Source organism: Oryzias melastigma, linkage group LG24 (genome assembly GCF_002922805.2).
Source record: "Oryzias melastigma strain HK-1 linkage group LG24, ASM292280v2, whole genome shotgun sequence".
NCBI classification, from domain to species: Eukaryota; Metazoa; Chordata; class Actinopteri; order Beloniformes; family Adrianichthyidae; genus Oryzias; species Oryzias melastigma.
Window position 1 is genome coordinate 9,941,773 of NC_050535.1, and position 27,382 is coordinate 9,969,154.

At 40.3% G+C, this 27,382-nt stretch overlaps 2 protein-coding genes across 3 annotated transcripts; both read right to left on the reverse strand.

Annotated features, from left to right (window-relative positions):
- Nucleotides 1-2,025: 2,025 nt before the first annotated feature.
- On the reverse strand, nt 2,026-20,544 carry rps6kc1 (ribosomal protein S6 kinase polypeptide 1). 2 transcript variants are annotated; one of them, XM_024291290.2, is made up of 16 exons: nt 20,343-20,542; nt 18,928-18,963; nt 18,033-18,153; nt 17,818-17,933; nt 17,648-17,741; nt 17,517-17,570; nt 17,038-17,439; nt 16,535-16,659; nt 16,343-16,441; nt 15,025-15,072; nt 14,513-14,645; nt 11,195-12,745; nt 10,564-10,653; nt 5,905-5,987; nt 4,580-4,675; nt 2,026-3,219 (listed from the first exon to the last, which is right to left on the reverse strand). In XM_024291290.2, the coding sequence occupies exons 1-16, from the start codon at nt 20,442-20,444 to the stop codon at nt 3,118-3,120; spliced, it is 3,252 nt and encodes a 1,083-aa protein (XP_024147058.1). In that variant the 5' UTR covers nt 20,445-20,542; the 3' UTR covers nt 2,026-3,117. The 2 variants fall into 2 exon arrangements, with proteins under 2 accessions (XP_024147058.1, XP_024147057.1); XM_024291289.2 differs by lacking the exons at nt 2,026-3,219; nt 4,580-4,675 and adding an exon at nt 4,917-5,286 and having other exon boundaries at nt 20,343-20,544.
- Nucleotides 20,545-20,932: 388 nt separating this feature from the next.
- On the reverse strand, nt 20,933-25,420 carry moxd1l (monooxygenase, DBH-like 1, like). The gene is made up of 13 exons (XM_024290386.2): nt 24,845-25,420; nt 24,628-24,774; nt 24,169-24,321; nt 24,007-24,090; nt 23,771-23,926; nt 22,921-23,023; nt 22,663-22,835; nt 22,504-22,592; nt 22,327-22,423; nt 22,162-22,221; nt 21,889-22,007; nt 21,710-21,791; nt 20,933-21,580 (listed from the first exon to the last, which is right to left on the reverse strand). The coding sequence occupies exons 1-13, from the start codon at nt 25,121-25,123 to the stop codon at nt 21,425-21,427; spliced, it is 1,698 nt and encodes a 565-aa protein (XP_024146154.1). The 5' UTR covers nt 25,124-25,420; the 3' UTR covers nt 20,933-21,424.
- Between the last annotated feature and the right edge of the window lie 1,962 nt (nt 25,421-27,382).

A 27,382-nucleotide genomic window follows, 5' to 3' on the forward strand; every position in this document is an offset into this window, starting at 1 on the left:
GGGAGGGGTTAGCGTGGTGTCGCCGAGGAGGGCAAGAGGTCAATTAATGTGGCATCATGGGAGTAATTAGATTCTTCTGATCAGCCTGACGGACAATTAATAAAGTTAAATATACTCTTTATGAATAAGAATCAATGTTAATAGTGCAAAAGCTTTTATTTATGCAAAATAATGGATTTTTGGTTTGAAATTATTATTTTTTTTTAGGACTGTGAACATTAACGATTTAACACACGAGATTAATCAAAAAGAATTAACGCGTTAAGATTTATTAACCCAAATTAATCAAAGAAATAGTCCTTCACTTTAACCCTGCAGTTCAGGCTTTCACGGGGTGTTTAAAAACGTTTCCTCTGGTGTTACCCCTCTTATACCGGTACTTGCAAAACTAATAAATATTCAATTATTTTTTAGTACTTTATTCTTGCTATTTATTTGGTTTAGATCACTTTTTCACAAAAAGTGGACAACTTGATCCGTGGTCCAGTGCAAATAGAAACACAAATACATTTTACCTGGTAAAACATTGTGATTAATCGTGATTAATCGTGATTAATCACAACACGAAAGTGCGATTAATCCGATTTTTTTTAATCGATTGACAGCACTAATTAAATATAAAGTTCTAAATGTAGAGTTTTGCATGTGATTTCATATTGTAATTTTTTGCAGATAATAAGTGGTCTACAAATACTGTAAATAATAATAAATAAAATGATCGTGATTAATTTTTTCCAGTTTGTGATTAATTAGTTAACTTTTTTAATCGATTCCCAGACCTAGTTTTTAAAAATTCTATAATCTGAGCTCAATTGTTTAATAGAAGTACAATAAAAAAAATAAGATGAAATAATAAAATTGTTAACATATGAAGAGAAATCAAAGAAAAGCTTAAAATGCTGCAGGATGCAGCAAATGAAAACTATTAGTAAACTTTCTGAAAAAATGCCCCTAAATTCCATCAAATAATGTTGATAAACACAAGAATTCACCTAAAAATGAATGTGAATAGTTCTGCATGTGTGGTTATGACGCTTTATTAGAAATGTTTACAAAGAAATAGTACAAAAGATTATAGTTCTTTTATTGTGCTCTATAAAGTAGAACTAAAGTGTAAGTTAAATGAAATGAAGAAAAGCCTGCAGGGAGCTCGCCTCCCAGCCGCGCACAGCAAGATTGACAGCTTTCTGAAGTGAGCCGAAGTGAACCTCTCACCCCCCAGAGTGTGTAATGCGAGACACATCTTACGAGGCGCACTAATCAGCTCCGACTCCTGACCTCATGGCGTTGAAGTTCACACGGGGGAATGCGACTGTGCGGTTAACAACCCCACTGTACCTGTGCGCCATTTCAGGTAGCCACCGCAAAGACAGAAAAGTTCAACTTCAGTACCAAGCTGGGCATGAATTATACAGGAGATGGGAGTCAATAGGACCGGACAGATTGTAAATGTTTGATTTATGAAAAGAAAATTAGTCAAAAATGAAAAATTAATCAAATTAGAGTTGCTTTAGGAGCAATTTTGTCAGGAGTTTAAAACATTTTATTGAATTTTTGCTTCTTTTTTTTTCCTGAACCGCTCCTCACTAAGGACAACAGTCACATGTTTTAACCAAAAATATTCATTATTTTGTTTCAACTTTGTACTTTATTGTATAAAATTGTGGCAATAAAAGTGACTCAACTTTTATTAACTTTTGTGACAAACATTTTCAGAAAAAAACATGTTTTAGGGCAAAGAATGAACTTTAAAATTGGACCCAGATGTGGCAAATATTTGATAAAAATGTAGATATTCCAACTTATAATAGCAGCTTTATTTCATTTTTTTCGTTCTTTGTGTGCAACTTTATTAAAAGAAGATAACAAAAGGACACTGCTGCACCCCAGCCGTGCACGCGTTTGCCTGTCGCCTCGTGCAACAGCCACAGGGACCTTCAGTCCGAGCGACAGCAGCTTTCCAGGAGCTTCATCAAAGACAAGTTTCTGCCTCAAAACATGAAAAATAAAAGACGCACTGCCGTCTCGTGTTGTGAACCAGGTATGTTTATTGTTTTCCAGACTGCACAAACACCTCACACACGCGCAGACACACAAATGCGTGCATCCTGATTTAGGAAAAAAAAAACATTTCCATGCGTGAGGCGGAGGAAAAAAAGAACATCTATGGAGTGATTATCCAAACATCCGTGAGACAAATGCAGTTTTGTTCCTCCATGAGTACCGAGAGCTTAATAATCACACAAACATGGCAATAATCTCAACAATAAACCTGTAAACATGTCAAAATCAACGTATGTGATTACTTGATGGATAGAAGGACAAGAAACACACAACTTTGAAAACTGCATTTAAAAAAATCTATTTACACAAATAATTTAATATTTTTTTACAACTGCATTTATTATAGGAATCAAGTGGAAAAAGCATGGTTAAATAGTGCAGATCATTTGTTTTTGTCATCTTTTTATGACCTGATCTATTAAATAATGTCATTTATTTAAGTTAGTTTTATTTTCTGCGTTTGCATAGTGTCCATATTTTCCTGTTTTTGTGGCTGTCCAAAAAAAAAAAAAAAAAGCTAAAAAGAAAAAATAAAAGCATGGATTTTTGTTTGAAATTTAAATGTATAGTATAATTACATGAACAGATTTTTTTAAGAGTAAAAAAATATGTCAAACAAGATTGGATATTTGCTTCCCCCATTTCATTTGTGCCGTTGGTATAGCCCCTCCCCTTAAATCTCAATATAAAAGAAATAAATAAAATTGGGACACTCCCCTTCAACGCCTAGAATTGAGCATCACCTCTTCAGTTTTAGATCTGGCTGTGCGGCAGAGTAGGTGGTCATGATGACGTTTGGCGTGCAGCTTGTTCTGGTAGAAACTCGTCAGTGCAGTAATGGGTCGTCGGTCTGCTCACACTTGCTGTTAGAGTTATTGCAGTGCACGTGTGTGAACTCATGTCAAAATTTTTTAAAAAATGGACACAGCTGCTTGTTTTTGTAAACTAAACTCTTAAAATAAAGAGATTCTGCATTAAAAGAGAATCTGGATTTACGGTTTATTCCCGTCTTCTCGTTTCCCCCGTCACACAACTTTGGTTTCCACAGACGCATCATTCGGGCCACTCCACTGAGGCAAAGAAGGGGTGGGACTTGATATCATCCACCCCCCCGACGCCCGCCCCAAGCCTCTCCATGGGGTTGTACTGGAGCAGCTGCACGGGAGGGAACGACAGACGCCGACAGGCGAACATTAGAGGAAGCATGTCAATATTAGGAAATATTTAATAGAAAGAAGGCATTTGTTAGGAAATATGACACCAGAGCCCAAACATGTCAGGAATACATGCTTTGTGCCACAGTAAGCACTTTAGATTTATATCACACTAATATAAATCTAAAGATCATCAGACTAAAGACATTGACACAAGTGTCGTTAAGGACATTCCATCAACAAAAGTCTCTGAAATTATCTGTTTAAAAAAAATCTTTGAAGGTTTGGGATTAATTTTTTAATAGATTTTTAGAAAATGTATTCATTTGGATTGAATTATCAATCTTTTATCTAATTTTTCTCTATAGAGGAGATTATTTTTCTCCTTTTTTGAGGACTAAAATGAAAATTCCTATAAAGAAAAAGTGAATTCGTTAGAATTCAAACTAGACAAAATAAATGGTGAAGGTACAATTTTGGCCTCAAAATCTTTTTAAGTTAATTGAAATATAATCCCAGTCTGGATTTTGTTCAGAGGAGAAAAGAACTGATTTAGTAAATCTGTATAAATGCAATAAAATCTTAACTTAGAAAAGTTAAGAAAAAAAATGTAAGTGAACGCTCTAAAAAAAAAAAAAAAAAAATGTGTCCAATTAAGTTTTTGGATTGACTCTGCATCATTAACTCACTAAGAACATCTTCTAAATATAAATATATTTATAAAATAAATAAGTTTTAAACAAATATTAAAATAAACTAGAAATTTTGGATTTTTTCTCCCTAGAAATTGGAGAACTACATAAAATTCTCAATTTGATCTCAAGAAGAAGCTGGAAAATCCACTAATACAGTATTTTATGAAGGAAATCAGTTAAAAGATTCGTAACTTTCGCAAATATGACTATTTTTTTATGCTTAAAAGCATAATTTTAAGTAAACTGAATTGTGAGACATAATTATTACATTTAAATAATAGAACATTCTTTTTCAGGGCTTATAAACACTAAAATTATTAATTAGCTTTAACTGTAACTTAATGAGGACATTTTTTTAAAAATGGGATACAGATACCTCAATACAAAAAACCCAAAAAGAAGTAAAAATATGACGATTTACAGACTAAAATGTCCACATTAACACCAAATAAAAGTCGAAAAATGATTTTTTTAACAAAGTTTAGGGGCTGAATTAGCAAAATATTGTATTTTTATTGTCTAATTTTTACATTTTTAAGCCTTTTCTTTTGGTTTTATGATGTAAATGACCCAAACTAAATCTAGAAAGTACTTCACAGCTATTAAAGCCCCCCAGCAGCAGCAGAACTCATGGGTGAGAGGTGAGCGGCGCGTGCGGACCCCCACCTGTTCCAGCAGAGACCTGGCCTCCTCTGAAACAGACTCGGGAATGTTGAGAGCCGTGTGGCGACCGATTCCTGCTGGATGGCAGCGCAGCAGCGACTGTTCAGAGGATGCGAGGGGAGGGGAGGGAGGTGGAAAGACGAGAGAGATAACCATCAAAATAAAAAAATAACAGAATATTCTGAAACCCACTGAGCCCCGGTTCTCCTGAGAGCAGCAGAACTGGAAAAATCGGAGAGCGAGAGCACCTGAAACAACACAGATCACAGCCACCAGGCTGCTGATGTCACGGCTGTCAGGCAGGAAATCACAGGAAGAAGAAAAAGATTTTTTTTTTGTTTTGTTTTTGCTCGTTTGTTCTTCGTTTGTACAGAAGACGCAGAGGCTAATCAGCTTCAAATACAGACTGTTTTTTTTCAGGCGTAAAAAGTTTGACCCGTCAAAGTGGCGGAGTGGAGCTGCAGCGACATTGTTAAACGTGAACCCCCCCCAGACCTGTAAAAGCTTTCCTAACCGCAGAACAGGCTGGAATAATTGACAGTAATCCCTCCACACTGCTGCGGCACAGAGTGGAAAGTGCCAGAAAAGTAGAGCCGTAAACAGTTAGTGTGTGTGTTTGTCTGCGGGTTGTTGCCTCCCCTGATTCCTGCTGCAGGAGTTCTGGCTGCGATCCTCGCTGCAGTTAAGACTGCTCCAGGCGAGATCTTATCCTGCAAGGATCAAGAGACACCGTGTGGCTGTGTGTGTTTTTCCTTGCCAGAGATGTAATCATCAAAGAAGACATCTGTGTGACTGACTTTCCCTTTAAACTCCCAGGTAGGAAGGTGTGTGATGCTAAATAAAGGGAAACCTGTCCTCGGTTTAAGGTGTATTTGAACTTTGACCTTCACAAAAAGGGATGGTTAAGTTCACAGACGCTGAATCTGTTGGGTTTGATTTTCACTCGTCTTAGAAGACGAGGGTGGCGCCGAGAGACCCGCGCGGGTCTTCACCTTTCAGGTCGGCATGCTCCGAGCTCAGAGCCAGCAGAGAGGCTCCGCAGAGGGGTGACCCCCACGACCCGGCAGATGGAGCTCAGGCTGGGGGAGAAAGTCACACCGACACCCCTGGCAGTCCCCGAGAACCAGAGTAAAAGATCGCAGCCAAGACGCAAAAAAAAAACCACCCGCCGCCTCAAACACATGCAGGCGGACACGCGCACGATCACACACAAGCTGGCATGACCATAAAGAGTGTGAGGGAAGTGAACGCCAAACACCTACAGACATCCCACAACACCTCAGCAGCAGAGATAAAAGACATTTGTGGACTTTTTTTTTTTGACTCACCACGCCTGTCAGGAGCTCAAAGAGGATGGCTCCCAAACTCCACCAATCGCATGATTCCGTCTCCTCGCTGATGCCTCCCACCTCTGAGCAAGAAGGAGCAAGACACATTCATTAAAAAAAAGGATTTCACAACAATCAATAACATTCCAAATAATCTGCGTTTAGGATAACTAATTATATAAAAAAAAGATTTTATGGACAGAGTCACACACACAATCGCAAAAGTGTGCGTCTCATAAATTTGCATAATAAAAAGCAGTTAAATTGAGGAAACCGTCTGTGCTGCAACTTCACACCATCTGCATGACCTGACCTCTCTCTCACACAATCAAGAGATCTGAAGCACTTGGTAGCACCGAGTTTTCCTTATAATTCTCTATTAGCTGTTTTTAATTCATCGCTCATTACTGTTCACATAAATTCTATTCAGAGAAATAGAACAAAAAAGTTGTTTTTCTAACTTTGAATAAAGTCGACTTTCTGCTCTACAGCACGCCTGACAAAGATGAGGAAGACAGAAAAGCAAGAGAGGCGGTCATTTTTTTTTTTTTTTTTGGTGGTATGAGTTCCACCGGGTGCCAGATGGCCACATGTGCAGCTCTTTTCTCCAGAGGGAGGCATAGGATGGGGGGGGTGGTCACCCAGAAGACCGAGACCCGGGGTCAGGGCCGTGTGTGCCCAGAGACCAGACAAAAGACCCCGCATCTCCTTGAGGCTGCTGGGAACTCCGAGCAGCTCTCTTGCAGCCAAGGTTAGAGAGGTCCGCGATACGACTCGCATGTCTGATGCACGCACTCGCACACAAGCGGGCGGCCGGTCTTCAGGGCTTCCCTGAGATCCACTGTTTTGACAGACAAGGGGAGAAGATCGTCATTGAACGGACTAGTGATACCTGTGTGGTTGGGGGCTGGAGGGAAGGGGCGAGACACACATGCGCACACACATCTCAGAGCAAGGTCGATGTCATCACAATGGATTAATGTCTAAGGAGCTGCAGGGAGATTACAGTGGAGCTGGCTACACTTACCGCTCTGTCAGAGTGAGGAAGGGAGGAAGCCAGGGAGACAAAAAGAGGTTGGGAAGGGAGAATTAACTACAACCAGAGGCCATAGGTCAAAGGGAGCACACCTTACAGTCTGTGCGTGATGTGTGCACAGGCAGGACAACCTTCTGCCTTCAAACAAGCCTTTCTATGGAGATACATTAGGGCCAATATTATTTGAAACCTAAATAAAAAAAAAAATGTTGGTGTTTGGCCAAAAAAAAGTAAAATGTCCAAAACATTTTTCTATTCTCAGCTTCAAAACTCAAAATTCCATAGAAATGTATACATTTATACATACTTTTTATACATATTTTAGCCACAACAGGGCCAAAAGTTTTGAAACTAAAATTTTCAGATTTGAAAATAAAAAAACAAAAAAGTTGACAGTGAAAATTTGAGTTTTGAAACCTAAAGACCAATTACGTCATCTTACACTTTTTTTGGCCAAATACCAATATTTTTATATTTTATATTTCAAATAATACTGGCCCTAATTTAGCTCCATACGTTTCTACAACTCAAAGAGAACGGCAACAGTAAAGGAGACTGGCATGCTGGCCTCTTCTCCTTTTCCGTTTTCCCCTCAACAACGCAGTTCCTCCAGCTCTCTACCTTAACCGCGGCCCACCTCCACCTCTCACGAGAGCCATAAGGAACTTTCTCTCTTCTCCTCTCAGACAGACTTCCCCAAAAATGTAACCGATGAACATCGCTAAAGGGGAAGTGAAGCCCGCACAGGTAGGAAAGGAAAAGTCTGTTGGAAAAACCACTTCACGACGACAAGGCGCTTTGTTTGCTGCTCCGGGGGAGAGCACCGTCGAATTCAAATGATATATCTTTTCTTTCTTTCTTTATCATCTCAGATCTCGTCTGTCATCTCTGTGACGTCTCAGAACAAACACCAAAGCGTAAAGCAGAAGTACAATCTTTGAAAAGCCTTTTTGGAAAACAATGAGATGACAGCTTGCTGTCAGAAGGGGAAGTAAACCTTATCTTTTATGAGATCGCGCGTGGCCGAACAGGTGAAGGGATGGCAGAATAGGTCTCCGTAACCGCCTTGTTACCCCAGAGAGGAAGAGGACTGAATTTCCCTTTTCTTAGACGACGAAGACAATCAGCTTTGCAAACGCTTCCTGCTAAAAAGAACAATGAGCTGTTCTTATTTCTGCTTAAAGTCAACTAAAAACTTCTTTCCATTCAAATGTGTGCCGCGTGTGGACAAAATAACCACAAGCGTAGATTATTTTTCCAGTTGCTGTATTTTCCAGGTGCACTCCCATGTTTTTTGGGTGTGAATATGTGTTTTAAAAACATGCTGCTCTTCTTCCACACACACACACCCCCACACACACACACACACACACATATATAGAATTAAAGTAGCCCCCCCCCCGTTTGGTTTCTGGCAAACAGTCATAAATCTGTCATCAGATATGAAGCCACTGCTGGAGCTGACCCTGTCTGGATAAACAGCTCTGCATAACAAGGGCAGGAGAGACACGCCGTCTCAGCTCCGCTCCGGAGCGCTCGCTCGCATCTACGGGCGTGAAAACAGAAAACCAGGCAAAGTGAGTGATGGTCATGATGCTGCTTTTTGTCATTGTAACTAAACTTCAGAAATAAAAAGAATCACCAAAAAAAAAACAGAAAAATGGAGAAGAGTCCTCTGTGTTGGAATTGAGTGGTCAGTACTTTCATTTAATGGTGGCATAAGTCGCCTCCTGCTGGTAGCTGATGTGAATTACACCTTAGAGCCGTGGGATCATGTCAGGTTATGGAGATCTTTCAAACAGTCTGATAGTTTTTTCCGTGTACCTTTAACCCCTTCATGCTTGACTATTTCCAGTTATCACATATTTTTGAGTATAATTTGCAAAATTTGGCGACTTTTACACAGAAGTGACTTATGTGGGATTTTTTTAAACAAATAGGCTCATATATTTGGTATTTTCCGAATAACAACAACTAGAGGGCGCTGCAGATGTGAGTATCGGTATTTGCTACTGACGGCAACGCAGAAGAAGAAGTGACGTAAAAAAACAAACAATATTTTTCTAATTTGTTTGCAGACAATATTGTTCTTGCTTTTATTTTTTCCTTCTTCTGACTAATGCGTGACAGTCAGGTATCAAACGTTTGATGAATGTGACGCGTGAAAACCAGCGAATTTGTTCAGAAGTGTTGCACTTTTCTCCCAAAAGTGTGACCAATATTCCAGAGCAGGGGTGTGAAACTCTTATGGTTCAGGAACCGCATGCAACCCGTCTGATCTCAAGTGGGCCGGACCAGTAACATAATAGCAAAATAACCTATTTTAACTTGTTATCTGTAGCTTTGTTCAGTTTAGTTTTTTTCTCAGTTGAAAAAAAATGCTTTAACCTACTTGGAAGCCTAATCATTTATTATATTATTTATTGTGTTGGTTTCTTTTTATGCCGGTCTTGCGTTACCTTTGTTCCGCCTAGCGGTGGAATTACGCATTGTGATAATTTCTTTAAAGAACCATAACTCGCCATAAGAATGGGCTAGAAACTTGCTTTTTTCCCAAACATATTTATTTTTTTTCTTTTCATCACTGGGCTGGATTAAATCATCTGGCGGGCTGAATGTTTAAAACCCCTTCTCCAGAGGAACTTATGTTTTTAGGGTTTTTTTTGCACCTTCAGAAAATACAGCATTTAAAAAAGATTTAGAAATGTTTTTTTCTATTTGAGGCAATACTAAGTCAAGAAGAGTCCTGGATCTAAGGGTACAAGTTAGCAAGAAGGGCTGAAGACTGAATTTAAAATGAAGAATAAAAAAGATTTTTTTAAATGCTCATAAATTAATGTTTTCTTAAAGACTTAAGATCATAAACCAATTACATTTGTTTAATTCTCTCCATTTTGTGTCCTCTAAAATTAAGACAATTTATTATTTTTAGTTTAAATCTAGATATCTTAAAAATCATTTTTTTAATAATAGTGATGATTGTTGGAGATCAATTAGTCAGAATAGAAATGCTTTTATTGTGAAGAATCACTGATTTTAGATTTAGTGTTAACCTGCTTACATTTGCATTTTACATTAAAATTCAGAGTTTAAAGCTCATTACTTACACATTATTTTATTCATCAATGTCATCAAAAAAGTCAAACAGATCTGTCAAGTGTGGAGCAGAAACGTATTGGACAAAAATGTGCCACCTATTGATGTAAAAATACACGAGCGCGCTCACACGCGCCGGCCACACACAGAAGTGCTAAGTAGGGGCTTGATGCTGGAGTCTAGCAGCAGTTTGTTTTAGACAGCTTTTAAACAGCATGCCAGAGCTGCCGCAAGTCAGCTGGGAGCAAAGAAGAGTGGCACTGCTAGCATCCGGCTGCACAACACCGCCCTCTACAGCAGAGCCGCAGAACTACAGGATCAGAGAGTCAGTGGTGCTGTCAAAATATGAAGGTAAAAGAAGTTATAACTATCCAAAAACTATCAAACTTTTTAATTTTAAATGCCAATATCTGCAATGTTTCTAAAGTGTGACACTGAGACTTTTCGTTCTGCATTTACTGATAAATCAAGTAAATTTAAACTCAGCAATTAGTCAATAAGTATTAAAAGTTTGAGCTATATCTCACCTGGAGCACAGAACATGCTGGCGACCGCCTCCTTGTCACAGGACTCCTCCACATCAAACCAGCTGCAGAAGTAGGTGAGCTGAACGTGACCTGAGAAGGAAAAAACGAACAAGCGTTTGTGAACACTAAAACACACTTGTCCGGCATGACTCAGCTTTTTCAGAAATGCTTCTATTCCCCTCCGCCTCTCCACATCCCTCTGCAGACTTTTCAAGCAAACAGCCGCGGCGATTACTCCTGCTTAGCTGCTACCCGTTGACGCCATCATTAGAACTAATGGTGTCATTAGGTAGCTGTAGCCATTAGCCCGGACTAGCCAGACTGATGCACCACAATACACCGTTGATGGGCCCTTTAGAACAATAATTACCACCAGGGAGACGAAAACAGCCACTCAGCTAATTAGATGCTTGTTGATAACGAGGTGGAGAGGGATGATTGCAGGACGACAAAAGAAGTTGTTAAGAGGGAATCACTGACCTCATGGTAAAACAACACTTTTCCTTCTAGAGGAGCACCTATCTAAATCAATAGATTCGATTGATTGAAGAAGGACTTCAGTTTTTCACAAATCAAATCCCTAGCTTATCATTTTCTGACAGTTTTCAAATGCTTTCTAAGTGTGTCTGACCTTGGTGGTCAAGAAGGATGTTGTTGGGGTTCAGGTCTTTGCAGATGACGCCCTCCTGGTGCAGAGAGCTGAGCGCCATCACCATCTCCGCGGCCCAGCACCGAACAAACTCCTCCGGAATCTGAACTTGAGATGCTGCCAACGACAGCTCGTCCAGCTCTGCGAACAGCCGTGACACTTCTTTATCGTGCGATTTTTCCCCATCGAGACCTAGCAAATTTTCAAAGAGCGCACAGGCCTGAGCGCCGTCTATGATAGGGGCGGAGCCTGTGATGCTACGGTTTGCATCCACATCCATGTTTGGTGCAGTAGACGGCTCCAGTTTATGATTCTCTGCATCTGGAATGAAGGAGTCAGCAGAAAGGTCACTAACTTGACCTATAGGGTGATCGGGGGCTTGTTCCGAAGCTTCTCGGCTATAAACCAAGCCGTCGTCTAACTCCAAATGAGATGACGACAAAACACTTGGACCGCCAGCTGCAGAGTCTGCGGCGAACAGAAAAGGTTTCTGTTCATCGTTTCTGTCTTCAGGCGGACTGTTAAGCTGCAAAACATCCGGCTGGACGCTCTTTTGGGGGGAAGCCGTTACTTCAAGCCCCAAACACACTCCGGAGGTTTGTCGTTCCTCCTGTGCCGAGTCCTGACCCCCCCCCACGGCTGGAAGGTTTACGAGTAAGTCGGGTGGACGGCCCTCCTCCTCGACGGCGGCCTCTTCGAACGAGATGACCGGCACCGACTCGTTGGAGCCTTTGTCGCTGCAGTCCGGCCCCCAAAACTCAGAAGCCGGACCCCTCGCTTCCTGAGCCAGCTCTGGGAGATCCTCAGATGCAGCAAACGGGGGGGTCTGCTTATGAGGAGCGGCCGAGTCGAGGCAGGCCACCTCGCTCGCGCTGTCTTTACTGTCGATGCGGAAAAACTCCATCGGCGTGTGCTTGGACTGATCCAGTGAGAGAGGCGCGACGGGGGATCGTAAAGGACTGAAGACGGGCTTGTTTTCTTCCCCGTCAGGGGCGTGGCCACTTTTCTCAGACAACTCACTGAAGAAGCCAAGTTCCTGCGAGCTGACAGGCGAGGAGAGGCTGTCGTTGCTCATTAGGGAGTGGCTTTGCGAGGATCTGGTGGTTGCGGCCGTTGGCACCTCCAACGAGAGCATGTCCTGTTCGCTCCTGTCATCTTCCTCTTCCTCCAACGCGTCTGGTTCTACCTTGTCCTGCTCGTACTCGTTGCAAAGAGTCAAATAGCTGTTGGTGCACTCCTCCTCGGAGGTGGCTCCAGAGTCCGAGCGAGCCCACGTTGGCTCGGCGACTCCAGGAGGCAGAGGGCTTTTGAGAGGAGACGCAGAGGCTCTCTGCCCGTCCTTCTGCAGACTGTGAAGAGAGCCGGCGGCAGGGCCGGAATCACAGCTGCCCGAGTCCACTTCCAGCCGCGGTATTGTGTGCTGTGGAGAGTGTACAGCTGTTGTGTGGCTCTTCTGGATGAAAGGGATGTCAAAGCTCTCGTCTGGGCTGGACTTGTGAAGGTATTTTGTGATGTGAGACCACAGCTTTCCCCCTGGAGATGAAAGACATAAACAAACAAAAACAGTGGAGTTGGTGTTTCAAATCAAATGAATTAAAGGGAAATCAAGTTTTTTTACACATTTAAAGGGTTTTAAGGGTCTAATTTAGCCATATTAGCCTTCGTGCAGACGGACACTACACCTGCACACACACAGCTGGGAGTAACAGGAAGCCAGCATCTGCTGGTGAAATAAGAATGAATAGGGAGTTCACAGCCATGATAATGATGGCAGGAAAGCTCGATGGCTCAGAAAGTAAAATCATCCACATGCTGTCTTGTTCAAGGTCACTCAGGTCACTGACTCACTCTGTCAGATCGTCTCTCCCTTTTTCTTTAGAGAGCTGATGTTCAAGAATCCTGGAATCAGCAGCAAAACGTTGATTGAAGTGGAATTTATTCAAACATATTGAGAAAATGTATTTTATTTCTGCAGTTTGAGATGCATCAGCAGTGTTTGCATCAGAAAACAATGACATAAAAAGGTTTGAACTGCTGATAAATCTCAGTTTTAGTTCTACTTTGATTATAAAGCCATGATGGCTGACCACATCAGCGCAACTCCAACCAACCAAGAACTTCCAACACCTTTAAAGTCTAAAAAACAGAAATTACCTAAGCTTAGCTGCATTGCAGATATCTGCTTAAAAAAACAATTTCAAGTAGAAATCTCAATACGGAGTTATCGAAAACACAACTGAGCAGTAAAAACAAACCTATAAAGGTCATTAAAAAGAAAAAGAAAAGTCCATGGAGATTACACTCATCACTCAACATTACTCTCTACATCTGCCTAATCTGCTGTCCGTAAGCTGATGCCCTCTATAACAGATCAAAACCTGGACTGGATTCAACTGGACTTCCAGATGGAAACAAGTAAAACTAAAAGTAGAGTCTTCTTTAGTTAGTTTCCCTGCATGGCTTTTAATTAGATTTCTTTTTTCGGGACTGAGTTGAACTGACGGCTGAGCCTTAAGTGAAATGAATATAGTTTATTCATTCTTGTTTTGTGTGAAATTTTGAGGTGTTTTTGCCTTGATTCTGTATCTTTAAATAAATGAAAACAACTGTTTAAGCATCAAATATACTGTATTTTCAAAAATTAATGACAGGCAGGATCTGAAGAACCTCATATGTTGACATAAACAAAATCTGTTGGTTTTAGGAAAAATCCCCATTAAGAAAGACATTATGTCAAATAACTGTCATGAAGATGAAATAGGAGAAGCTAGGGGTAAGAAGATCCTGGAAGATAACCCTGGATTGACATGGGTTCATCTTTGGTCCGTGTCGAGTCCGTCTCACGACCATCAGCTAGTTTACATTTTCTCCAGAGGAGTGGTTTGTCCCACCACCCCCGTGTCAAGTAGTTTGTCCCACTCTCTTCCCTCCAAAAACATCAGTAATCCAGATACATTCCCTCTCCTTTACTCGCTTGTAAAAAGTTTGTTTTGTGTTTTTGTTTTTGCACTTCCAGAATTAAACTAAAAATAGATTTCGGTGTTATCAGGGTGCTAGCATGCATTATCGTGTGGGCACTTAACTATAAACTAAAATGCTGTATTTTGAAAGTACAAAGGAAGTTATTATTTTGAAACTCTGAACTATTTCCTGTTTCTCTGGTTTTTTGTCACAACACTGGAAATAGAACTCCTTGCGTTGTGTAGAGACTGGCGTGAGATGTAGACATGACGGAGCTGAAGTAAACATTAAGAAAGATTAATAAACGTTTAATTTTTTGTCTATTGGTTGAGTCCTCACCTTCAGCATACTGCAGCAAAAGAAAGATTGTGTCTTCAGAGACGATAAACTTTCTTAGTTTGACCATGTGGGGCACCGAGTGAGGCATGATGGTCTTTCTGGGTCGCCCACAGTCGCTGCTTTTCCTCAGGCCCTGAAAGAAGGAAAGACAGGAAGTAGAAAAGGAGGTTGTAATCAAATCAAATAAACATTTATCAATAAAAACACCAACACAGCCAGACAAGAAGAAGAAGAACCCCAAAGTCACCCGGGTCATCAAGCTACAATCAACTTCAAAAGCCGATCCGTCAGCTCCACACATTAAGTTCACATTGTGTGCATAAGTGTGCTGTCATTTGTGCCCACACGCTGCACTGGCATCTGGCACGCGTCTCACACCTGAGAGCAGAGGAGCTGACGGAGACAGGCCCATTAGAATCAATTACAGCGGTCACACGCGGCACCTCCTGGCTCTCCTCGCACACAAGGATGCACAGCAAATCGCACAAACAATCCGCTGAAACGACACTCACTTTCAGGACGAGCGTCTCTTGTGTTCTCTTGTCCATGACCAGCAGAACCTGCGATTAAAAAGGGAGATTATTATTTTAGAGTTATCAAATTTAAGTAGGTGGCCCAAACCAACCTAAATCTGTGAGGGGTTTATGATTTATTTTTGCAGAAATAAACACAAATTAAAAAAATTGGAACAAAAGATGAGAAAAAGTTGGTTATTTCTCTTCTCAAATGAGACACCCGTTTGGTTCCAACGTTCTCTAATTTCATAAGCTTTGCAGCATATGTGCTCTTTGAAAACGTGTCACGGCAGCTTCGTGCGATGCATCACAACGGCGACAAACGAACTCAGCAGTGTCTCTACGCCGTCCAAAACCTCGGCTTCCACCTTTCGCGTCTCACCTCCTCCTTCTGCATCTCATTTGTCTCCCTAATATCTTCATTTCCTCCCTCCATCAACCCTCCTTCTCTCCCTGACATCTCAATTGCTCTTCTGCTACCTTCCCGTCTCAGGGGGGTGCTTGATTACGCGCGCGTGACCCCGACATTTGTTTGTGCACGGTGCGGTGTGGCGGGGCGCGTTCCCTCCGCGCGCGCCTTACTGGGACCAAACAGGTGCGGGCTAAATGGATATGAATGAAGCTGTGAGTAAACAGAGTGGCAACGCTAGCCAGGGTGCTAATATAATTAAGAAACAAACATCAGGGAGGGGGGGAGGTGGAGGGGAGGGGCAGTGGGGGTGCAGCAGGGTGAGAAGCTCCCTCCATCTGTCCCCTCTGTCCTCATTTCTAGTCAAAGGAGGGAAAAGGGAGGTTTTTTTTTATTTTTGTCGTTTGAGTATTTTCTAAATCTCCGCTCGCACCCTTCGTTTATGGATGAACACATTACCGTAGTGTCAACATTCTCCTTAGGGTTTTTATGTGTTTGCTGGACGAGCATCATAGATTCGGCGCTGAGTGTCATTCCCTCAGCTGCTTGCCAAGTCATTTCATGGCTGAGTGGTGAAGTTGCTTCACCGGCAGCTGGCTGAGAGGAGCGGCAACCCAAACTGACCTTGTGCTAGTCATAACTGACACTAAACATACACACTCTCAACCCTTGCAATACATCTAGTAAATCCATCAGGTTTTATAGGCTCAGATAAGAGAGAGGGTCACATAAGGAAAGGGCGAAAGGAGAAATGTGAGGATGGATCCAGTCAAGGTTGGGATGAAATAAGAACCTGGGAGCTGATATTTGGGCAATTCTGACATAAAATCAACCTTTAAATAAACAAATCAATTACAAAAACAACCTAATAAGCTTTGAAACTAAATAAAAAATGAGATTTATTACCTTATCTATAACTCCTAGGACTCTGTAAGCTGTCAGCTCATCAGATGGACTCTGCTGCCCTCCTCTGCTGGTGGAAGAGCAGCACTGAACCCCAAAAGCCTTGTGGGACATTTAAGAAAAAAAAGGGTTATGTGTTTTTTGTTATAGTTTAAATAAGTACAGGGTGTCACGAGGCTTTGTGGTTCTGCTCACCACTGTTTGCGTCGACCCTTGACCCATGTCGCTTTTCAGAAACTGACTGGATATTTGTTCAGCGCGCATCAAATACTCGGCTGTCTTCTTCTTCACGGCCTCTCGGCGCGCGGAGCTCGACTCCACTGAAAAGAGGACGAAAGATAGATGATTTAGAGATTTCATTCTCAACTCCGAAAATATCATTTTAACTACAAGACAGTGAGAACATTTTGGGGCATTTTTATGCGCATGAAAATAATTTTTCCTTTTCTGATATTGGGAATTCTGGACAAACAGATCCCTTAAGACAGAAATTCTCTGTTAGTTCACATTTAGTCACTAAAAAATGTCCCTGCACTAAGTTATTGTGAAAATGTGTGATGTTTTACTTATGACCTTTTTGGCATATTTGGGAATCCAGGATCAGGGCTTTTAAAAAAAAATAATGATAAAAACAAACTTCCAGCTTTGTTCTTTTTGGAGTGCAGAATATTGACCTGCAGGTAAGACAACCCTCTGACCTTGCACTCCTTGCAGCAGCAAGTCGACTCCACTGCGATAGTATGAAAAAGCTGCGTGGTAGTCCTGATGCTTTTCCTTTTCCACGGCGAGACAGATCAGCTCGCTCGCCTTTTCTAGGTAGTCTGACTTCAGGTCTTTGGCGTTTGTCAGAGCGGTAGGGAGGAGCGGTGTTTGGCCTGACCGGCTGACCTCAGAGAGAGGGGCAGAGGAAGCAGGGATGGATGGAGCGTGGTGGCGCTCCTGTAAGGAGGGCAAGCGAGGGCTGCAACTACTGCTGAGATGACTGGCTCCCCCGTGTGGCTGATTTGGGGAAGTGCGACCTGAGGCCATGCCATCGTCCAACCCGACTAAAGAGTCTGTATCGACAGCCAGGGAGGTCAGGTCGCTGTCGCTGGACGGACCTGAAAAGACAAAAATTCAAAAGCAGTTTTGTAAAAGTTCTCATACGTGCAGGGCATGTTAGTATCAACTTGTTTACCTCCATACTCAGATGTGAGGGTTAAATCGTCCGCAGCACTGTGGTCTCTTGGAACTAAAATATAAAGATTTTCTTCACAAACAGCTCTGACATTGCTGCTCATTTCTATGTCTCATTGTGATTAGCCTTACCTTCAGAACTACAGTCAGATAAACTGTCAGCCAGAAAGTCCGAAAAAGGCTCAACAGGTCCAATAAGTTCAGAGCCGTCGTGAACTTCCCCTCCCTGTGTACAAAAACAGAATAATTAAAGACTCAAACAGCTACGACTGATTAAATCTCTGTTTGCATTTAAGCAGCACCTTGAAAAAATCTTGAATATCCTGGCTGTTGTACAGAGCAGGAATATTAGCAGAGAACTGCAGGAGATCCTCCGAACACTGTCTTCTCTCCTCTACCACGGAGTCGTCGAATCGGCCTATGTTAATGCACAAACACACAACATGTGAACTCTCCATTTGAGGAGTTGAATCAATAATTAATCTGAAAACATGAAAATTAGCTTTATTTTTCTTACCAAATACTTTGGCTTTAGCAAAAGGAGGAAAGAGCTCAGACTGGCTGCAAACTTTTTTGTGAAGCTGCCACAGATTCTGGTGAAGCTTCCGGAAGTCACTATATCGCTTCCATACAGTTATCTGCACATGAAAGATAAGATAAACAAAGTCAGAGGAGGTGCTGACTGAAGAGCGATTAAGAGAAATCAATAACTTCCTGCATTGAAACACATAAAGTCATCATCTTTGTTTGTCCACCACAACATGAGCATGAAGTAAAACCTTTCCTTGAGTTTTAAAGATGTAGTTTTAGCATATCTGACACATTTTAATCACAATGCTGTTGCAGAATGTTGAAAATAAACATTAAATGAAAGATTTAAAACTGAATTTTAAGAGAAACCAAGTAAAAATACAGCTCTCGTCTTTCAATACCCACACAATAATTGACATCATGCTGGTTGAATTAGCTCTGACTACAGGCTACACCACATTCTTGTCTTTTCCAAATGCCAGAAATAAAAACAACAATGTTACAAAACAAAGATGTGACAGTTTTCCTTGAATATTTTTAATGCTAAATCTAAAAAATTAAGCCAAATTTAAAGTGAATAAGCATTATTCTGTTAAAAACTTAAAAAAGTGAACATAAACAGATAAAGATTTGCTTTTAAAATGTCTAAGTAGAGAAAAAAATGACAGCAAACTTTTTTTTTCTTCCTTTTTTGATAAGTGAATGTAAAAAAAACTAAATAACTTTGCTGTGAATATTTTATGTAGATGTTTATAGAGCCTAAATTCCCACAAAAGTAGTTATTTAACTTCCGACATATTATTTTGCAAAAAAAAGTACTGTAAGTTAGAAGCTTCCCTTTAAAGTTTCAACAAAAACCAAACTACCGTTGCACATCTTACCTCTTGGATGTCTTCTGGGTTTTTCCTTGAGATTATCTGTGACAAATATAGAGCACAGAATTATAGAAACTCCTCACAACGATCCGTTTCTACTGCAAGCCTAGTTTTAGTGGGGCAGTCACAAGCAGGAGCAGGACGATACGGCTCTGAGTGGGACAATGGCTGCCTTACTCGAGGAGCAAAAGATGGAAATCTATGGCATTAGAAAGGGGACATCACCAACTGTCAGGGTGTGGAGGCTGACAGCCAGGGGGAGACAAAACAACTCAGCTCAACCTTGAATTACCTCTAATGGTTTTTTTTTATGTGATATAATGTACTGACAAGTCATTAGGTCAAATAATGAAATATATATATATATATAACATTTTTTTAGAATTCATTATTTACAATTAATATTTTGAAAATTAAGATGAATCAAATGAGTAAAATAGTTCTTACATTTCTTTGTTTTTTGTTGTAGTCAATTACATTGAATATTCATAAATAAAAGAATAAATTAATAAAATAGTACAAGGTGTATACTTATATTATTACCTTCCTTGAGGCCTAAGCGCTTTATTACAGTCACAGTCCCTTTCATCATTAACACACTGAAGGCCCCAACTTACAACCTCCAGGATGGTTGTAGAGTTCAGTATCTAGCCCAAGGACACTTCCAAACTCTGTAAAGCATCATCTATCTCTGCTTTACCCACAGTGGGAAAAAGGGGGTAACTGGGGTCAAATGGTAGGGTTTACCCTGCATATGTCACTAGTTTACAAAAGTGTGTTTAGCAATTATCTATAGAGAATTGTTTTAAACTCTTCTTTAAATGAGTAAACTGTAACATTTTTAGGTAAAAGTGAGATGGTCAAGTTAGTCAAGTTAAACTTATGCTATTAGCCTAGATTTGATTGCTTGTTAGTTTCAGCAGCAGGGCAGCCTCTAACATAAATCATATTTTTTTAAGTTACCAAGTTTATTTCGTGATTTTTTTCCCATTTAGACCAGTGTTGGACCATAGCTTTGTTTCCTCATTAATAAATGAATAAAAATTCAAGGACCATCTTTTACTTTTGCCACACACTCTTACAGTTTGTAATTTTTTACTTCTATTAACGTTTAAAATATAAATAACACGAACAAAATCGTTATTTTACACACTATTGACCCTTAAAAACAGAATTAGCTAGCTTTCCTTTGCATTGATCATACCGATATAATATAAATATCAGATTAAATTTTTAACATTCATATCAAACAATCATAATTTACTTTAAAGCTCGATTTCCACACCCGAGCAGCAGTGTACATTCCCAGCACTTGGTTGTTTGGGTGTAAACATCCCATCTGTCATGCTAAACCAGCTCCTGCGAGCTAACAACAATTAGCATTACGCTAGCTGTCACATCCAAACCTTCTATTTACTCACTCGTGCGGTGACTTTGTAAACCGTATAACCTTTCCTGTGCTTCTTTGGGTCCGTGACCGTATAAAACCGAGCGAGTTCTCCACTTTCCCGCTGCGATATCATTCTGAGGGTGACTACATTGCCGAAGCTAACACCCGGCTAGCCGCATTCATCCATTCTAACGACAGCCACGGGCAGAACCACCAACAAGTTAAAACTGCAGCGCCCCTTTTAGGACGATCCTGAAACTACATGCGTGAACACATTTAGTGGATTGCAAGTTCTGTCATTATAAAACTCACACACATACACACAAATTTAATAATAAGGAAGTCCTGAAACCAGAAAGATTGTATAAAAAAATAATAATACAAATTTAATTAAAAATTAAATTAATTTTCATCTTTCTTGTCACAAATATTCATTAAATATTTAAGTCTTTGTTTCCGATAAATAAATAAAAAACATGACAAATTTCAGACTCACAAGGTTAACACAGCAAGACCTATAAACTTCTCTTTCGATCATCTTTTTTTATGTTATCCAGATGAGATTTTGCTTACAAATATATTAGCATTTGCTGCTTACAAATCACTCATTTGGTGCTAATATTTCTTATCTTTTCTTTTGGAGCATTTTTATTGTGAAAATGTACAACAATATGACCTTTCTTAAAGCAAACATTTTAGGACAAAAAACTTAGCAATTCCTCTTTCAAGTTGAAATGTGCCAGTTGGATAAAAGTTAAATGTTTGAATAATCTCATTAAACAAAAAAAAAGCATTTTTACATTAGAATAAGAACGCTAAAAATCAGCTAAAAAGGAATAAACTAAACAAAACCACCCCTAAAACAGTAAATCAACAACTGTGCAGGAGTATATATGATTAATGCAGATTTATTTTTGGATAATTAGGTTTGTAACTCAACATTATTATGTGTTGTCTTAACATCCAGGCGTTAAACCTCTAACATGCTCAAAAATGTAATTTCATTATTGCTAGAAAAGACAAAATACTAAGCCCTACTCTAGCATGGTAACTCCAGTGAATTCCAGACTTTCATGTACTGTTGTTGTTGCATCAGTTGGTTGGGTGATCACTTCAGACAATCATCCAGAGTAGAGAAAGTATGACTCCTCCTATGTTTGCGATCCAGGAAGAGCAGAGGCTTTTCGCTGCATTTTCATGCTGACACTCAACAGTGGGAGACGCCATCATTTCTCTGATGAAGCCGTTTATGTAAACCGAAGGCGTCCTCTGGAAAAACAAGAAAAGTCAGAAATATCATTGAGAACCACAAACAAAAAAGACAAAATTACATGGTGAAGGAATTTATGTAAATAAAAAATAATATAAACAATAAATCAATAATATACTACATCGTACTTTTGCATCGCTGATGTACTGAACTTGTGGTAGGTTCTTTAACATTTCCTCATACACTGCGTGTTCTTCTGGGTCAGGCGATCTATTATAAATGTACACAGAAACATTATGAGGAAGTGAATCAGTCTTCGTGATATATGGATGGAGCAACTCTGGTCATTCCTGGTTTACACTCTTACTGGTTATACGTGGTGGACAAAAGGGTTGTGTTTGGCTGACTCAGGCAGGAAGTGACGCTGATGGCAGGGTAGTAGTACAGAAAAGCCAGACACATCTCATCATAGGTGGATAAACCAATCTAAAATATGAAACACAACAACCACTTTTGCTTTTATTTGCAAATGATGGACAAAAGAAAACAAGCTGAATGTTTCTAATTCTTTCACTATTTTCTGCCATTATGAAATACTGTAGGTTTACTGTGCTGAATAGTACTAGAAATGATGACCCACCTTTGTAGGGCCAGTACGGTCTTTGGTGTCATAGGTGCACTCCACAATGATTTCATCTCCCTGAGGAATCAAGCATTAGAGCCCAAACAAGCAGCATCTTAACCTTATTTCTAGTTATATGTTGTCTTTATTTAGGCTGGAACATTTCCTGCTGTAAAAACATACCTGCATGACCGTCTTGATGCTTCCCAAAGTTACAGTCTGTTGCATCTCAAAGTTGTAGTTTTCATCCAAACCCAAAAAGTCTATCTGCTTTCCATTTCTGGAAATGTAACACATTCATGTTCACGCATGAAAGATTATGCTTGAATTCACTTTAACTACTCTTTCTCTTTTTCTTACCTGAAGTGGCCAACTCGGATTTTTCTTCCAGCTAAGTGGGTGTGCAAGAGCACGGCAAACACTTGAAGGTCGGGCATGGGGCTAACAAACTGCAGGTTCAAACCAACAAACAGAGCTGTAAAATAAACTTGCATTCTCTTGAAATTATTGTACACGTACCTGGGAAAAATAGGAGGTGTTACAAAGGCCATAGCTGTGGAATTCAGCGGCATTTGGAGGGATGGTGTACGCCACTGGCAGGATTGGGAGCATCCCAGTGTTTAAAATACCCACATTGTGCTTCCGCAGCTGGTCTGTGTAGTACAGTTTCAGTCCTGAGTTGTCTATGATACCTGTTTTGATGTAGACAACAGATAGCGAATCATTTACAAACACAGATTGTGACTTTGAAGAAGCACGACAAAACGGATGCATTACCTGCTTTCTGTTGCGGGTTATTGTAATGGATCTCAAGCCGATATAAAATGTCATTGTCTGGACCTCCGATAGGAATACCAGCATTTTCAGGAAGCTCGTATACCTTAGATTCAAACGAATAGAGAAGCTTTAAGATGTGGAAAAAGTAGTTAAATGAACAAAAATCCAATTTGTTGGCCAGTAAGTCTTCCAAATTTACGGAATAATTTCTAAAGGAGTTATAGTTCAATGTTGGATTTAGTCTTAACCGTTGACCACCTGAGGCGTCACCGGTTACACTTAACACAAAATCCTTAACATACTGTAACTTTTCAACACGATCAAAGTAATTCCTGCAGGAATTACATTGATCATGTTAACAATAAAAAAAATACAGTAAACCAAAGAATGTTAACACTGGAGCTCTGGTGTTAAAAGGTTAATTTGTCCTTAAGAAGCCAAAATCCCATAGACTTCTATAGACGACTTTTGTAGCTAGAGTTATTCAAGGTATAAACTGGCCAATCAGATTCCTCGATAAAAGTAGGCTGAACATTTGAAAATTTTAATTGAAAGATTCTCCTGAATGCGCTTTCATTCTATGGGTGTCCACTTCAAACAAGCTCACTTCTGATTGGTGAGAGTGGTTGCCATAGAAACAAAGACTCGTCAGTCTCAGACCAATCACTGCTTACTGGCTCCCACATGGTGGCGTCCATATCGCGAAAAAATGAAATTGACATCGACTGGTTGGAGCCAGAATCGCCCATTTTTTTATGGGTGATGTCACACACTCTCAGTCCAGTTCTCCTATGCAGTCAGTGCTGTCTGCTGGCTTGTTTCCTGAGATCTGCCCAACGTTCTGCCTCACCCCTCCTCCAGTTCCCCATGCAGCTAACACTCCGAAGCACTTGTCGCCCTTGTCGCCCATGTAGCACTGATTTTCATATGGTTCTGTCACAGTAGGGGGGCAGTGGTACAGCAGCATGTGATGAACAACGTCAGGATTCTCGATGTCCGGCTCAATCTGATCAGAAAACAGAAAATGAGATCTCCTGTTTGAGAGAATGGGATATTTTCACATGTACAAAACTTCAAACTAGTTGCCTGGTAAATGTGATGCTTTGTACTCAAATCCGAAATCTTCATCACTTTGCAGTGATAGTACGTCTTGTTGGAAGGGACAGAGACCTGCAAGTGATGAGAGTCAGTTAGAAGACACATACTCTCCAGTCCTTGGTTCCTGCTGTGCGAAACCAACATTCTCACATTGGTCACTTTGGCGCTCAGATATTTTGCACTCGAGTTTGAAGTTCTTGGCATATAGTTGAGCAGGTTGACCTCCTTGGTGCCTCTGCGAGGCCCGTGGTATTTGATGTCGTCTGATGTTCCATAGGCGTAGATTAATTTAATGGGTTTGGCCTGGAAAACAGCTCAGTTTACAATGATAGAAACAAGAGAGAGAAAACAATTGGACTTGTGACTGGAAAACGCTTTGAGCTTTTATGAAACGCTAAACAAGTATTCGCCATTTAATATTTGACCAGACAAAAGAAAGAAATCTGAGCCGTGCACTAAAGAAGAGAAAAACAAAGGCTAACGTTTTGTGAATATGAGACAAACCTTTTAAGATAGAACTTTTTGTTCCACTCAAGAACAATCAAATTAAAGAGTGAATGGTACAGAAGGTACATTTTTAAATGCAACAACTACAGGTGCATGTCTTACAGTGATATGGTAGTCTTCCTCATCACAGCTTTGGATGGCCCTCCGGAAGGTCATGATGGTTTGGCCGTCACTTTCCACCATAGAAAGGAGAGTGTAACTCTGCTCTCTGTCCAGCGATGGCATGAATTCTCCGATGGCATGATAATCCTGATAGATTAAAGGAAAACACCTTCAGATGACGTTCATTTCCTTCATTCTAATTCATCTTCAAACTTACATTAAAGTAGTTCCCATTTGGTCCAACTCCTCCGATGACGATATCGGCTCCATACATTTCTCCGCTTCGACTTAAGCCAAAGCCGATCCAGCCTGTTGAGTTGACCGCCAGCTCAAATGTAATCTCACCTTGTGCGTTGTCAAACCCCCACTTCAAGCAGACCAAGTGGTTTGGGTCCAGGTACTCCATGAAAGGCATGCCATCATCAGCTGCTGAGGTTCCTCCAGTCCAGGCCAACAGGACGGGAGAGAGAAGACGAAGAAGTAGCAGAGTAAACATGATGTCTCCGAGAGGGGAGAACTCTTCAAACTGAGCACAATGCACCAGGAGTTACTGAGCACCCTCCAGCCTCTCTAGAGCCACACCTGCACTCACAGATGAATTCAGGTGATACACGAACAAATGCTTAGTCATTTAAGGTTTACTGGAATGGACATCCCACCAAATTTCTGTGCCACTTTTAGGCTAGTTTTACACGTTTTCTTATTTAATCAAAAAGCTGGGTTCTAAAAACTTCTTGTACTTTTCTGCTGACATATTTGAGAAAATCTCTTAGAAGAACCCTTCTAAGGTCATATCACAGTTCCAAAGACATTCAGCTGTTTTCAGTCATTTGGTCCACAAAAAAAAAAGCTGCTCAAGTATTTGACATCTGAGCAGCAGGTGAAGAGAGAGTGGACCTAAAAGTCACAATGTATCGCTTATTCACCCCTCTTTGGTTGTCACCTTCTCACATATCAAACACTTGATTTGAGCCAAAGCAATCTCACTCTCGGAGGAATGTTATCAGTGTGGCTGCTGCTTTCATATCCTATTGATTTCTGAGTTATTTCCTAATGAAGAGGAAAACAGAAACACAAATATTTACATTTTTACATTTTAAAAAAAGTCTCACATACTGGCACTGTTTGCAAATGTTCTACTTGTTTGCTTTTCTTTACTTTTTAAAGACTTGATGTCAAACAATTATATCTAAAAAAGGTTTTCTTGCTTTCAATCAGTTTTAACTGATTAATGTGTAGATAAAAGTTGTTTATTGTTTAATTAAAAGCACCACATGACTCATATATGAGCGTTTAAAAAAAATGGTGAAAAGTATAATGTAATGGCACATAAAGCACAGCAGGGAGCAGTGCTAGCATGAAAAACCGGCTCATCATTTTATTATTGTTAAAAGTAAGAAAACAGCATTTATTTATCTGAGCTGGTATTTCTAAAGCTTAAAGAAGCTTCTATTGATGATTTCTTACCCCTTTGACACCTGAATTTAAATCCAATTATGGAAAAAATGTTTGTGTATTTAATGTTTAGACAGTATATTGATAATTTTATGTTCATTGCTAATCAGCAAACAAGCAGATTCTACATTATGAACACAAGAAAACACTTGTTCCCATCTCTAGTATGAAGATATTTTTATTTATCCTGTATATTCACTCTGATGACTGACAGAACTAATAAACTACTTCCATGAACTAAAAAAGACATAAGCTTAAAACTCAGTATAATTGTCCTTTTAATCCAGAAAGTGTGCATTGTTTTAGTCTATTTGTGAAAAAGTAAAGCAGTTGCTGGTTTTGTGAGCACAGATGAATGTTGCATTTCCATATCTGAGTCTGGCTCTTTTACTGTAAAAATCTTCAGCGTTGATCCTCATTTACCACCTCTGGTCAGAGTCTCTCAGCATCTGTGTGGACTTCCTGTGCAGGAATGACTTTGGACCTGATATTTGGGGCTGCTGAAAGAAAACTACATGGCTCAGGATTTTCAAAGTTGTATCGTCTGAAAGCCAGGAAAAATGCCTTCATTTTGACGTCAAAATTGTTTCAGGGAGTGACACAATAGCTGAGTTTGAGCAGGTTGAACACACTTGATGCGTTTTCTTCCTCCCACTCTAACACACTCTTCTGCACTATGCTGCCTGCTTCCAACTGACACTAAATCTGTATTGGTTTTCATTCAGAACTGATAAATGACTCAAAGATGACATGCCGGCTTTGAACGGCGATATTTTAAAAACCATAAGGAGTTTTAAAAATAAAAATACAAGTTCAAGAGCCCAAAGTCTGCTGAACTGTTTTAAAATTGAATGGTTTCTGTAGCTGAAAGTATACTTGACTTCTATTGTTTTGTAGAGCACAAAGTTTTTTGCTGAAAAAGGAGCTTTTGAACATTCCGTAAGCCATTTTCAAAGGAGTGAAAAAAGTTGTAGTTGGTTGAATAGCTTAAAAAGTTGAAGAGTTATGAAATTGAAACTTATGAGCAGCTATCTCCAAAAAGAGCTGAATAGTTTAATAGGTGAATAAGCTGAATAGGTCTAGCGGTTGAAGAGCTACGGGGCGACAAAAAACGCTATTGTGTGAATAGAGACCGAGTATACACATTCTGGCAGGGGAACCCCCTTCCCCCCCACCCTGTAGCTCCGCCCCGTCACACACCCTTGTGTTGTGATGTAACGTCTTTGTGACATCATCAGTCTGGTGATGTCGCAGTTTTGGTGACATCACCAGACTGACATATATGATGCAGTGACATTGA

Bases quoted from the DNA above. Each gene is read 5' to 3' on its own strand.
- moxd1l (XM_024290386.2), bottom strand. From the start codon at position 25,123: ATGTTTACTCTGCTACTTCTTCGTCTTCTCTCTCCCGTCCTGTTGGCC. The intron at 24,775-24,844 runs GTAAGTTTGAAG...TTAATCTATCAG, and splicing joins CAAATGGGAACTACTTTAAT to GATTATCATGCCATCGGAGA. The intron at 24,322-24,627 runs GTAAGACATGCA...GCTGTTTTCCAG, and splicing joins AGGAAGACTACCATATCACT to GCCAAACCCATTAAATTAAT.
- rps6kc1 (XM_024291289.2), bottom strand. From the start codon at position 20,444: ATGATATCGCAGCGGGAAAGTGGAGAACTCGCTCGGTTTTATACGGTC. The intron at 5,988-10,563 runs GTGAGATATAGC...CTTCTTGCTCAG, and splicing joins CAGCATGTTCTGTGCTCCAG to AGGTGGGAGGCATCAGCGAG. The intron at 5,287-5,904 runs GTGAGTCAAAAA...TGATCCTTGCAG, and splicing joins TTGAGCTCCTGACAGGCGTG to GATAAGATCTCGCCTGGAGC.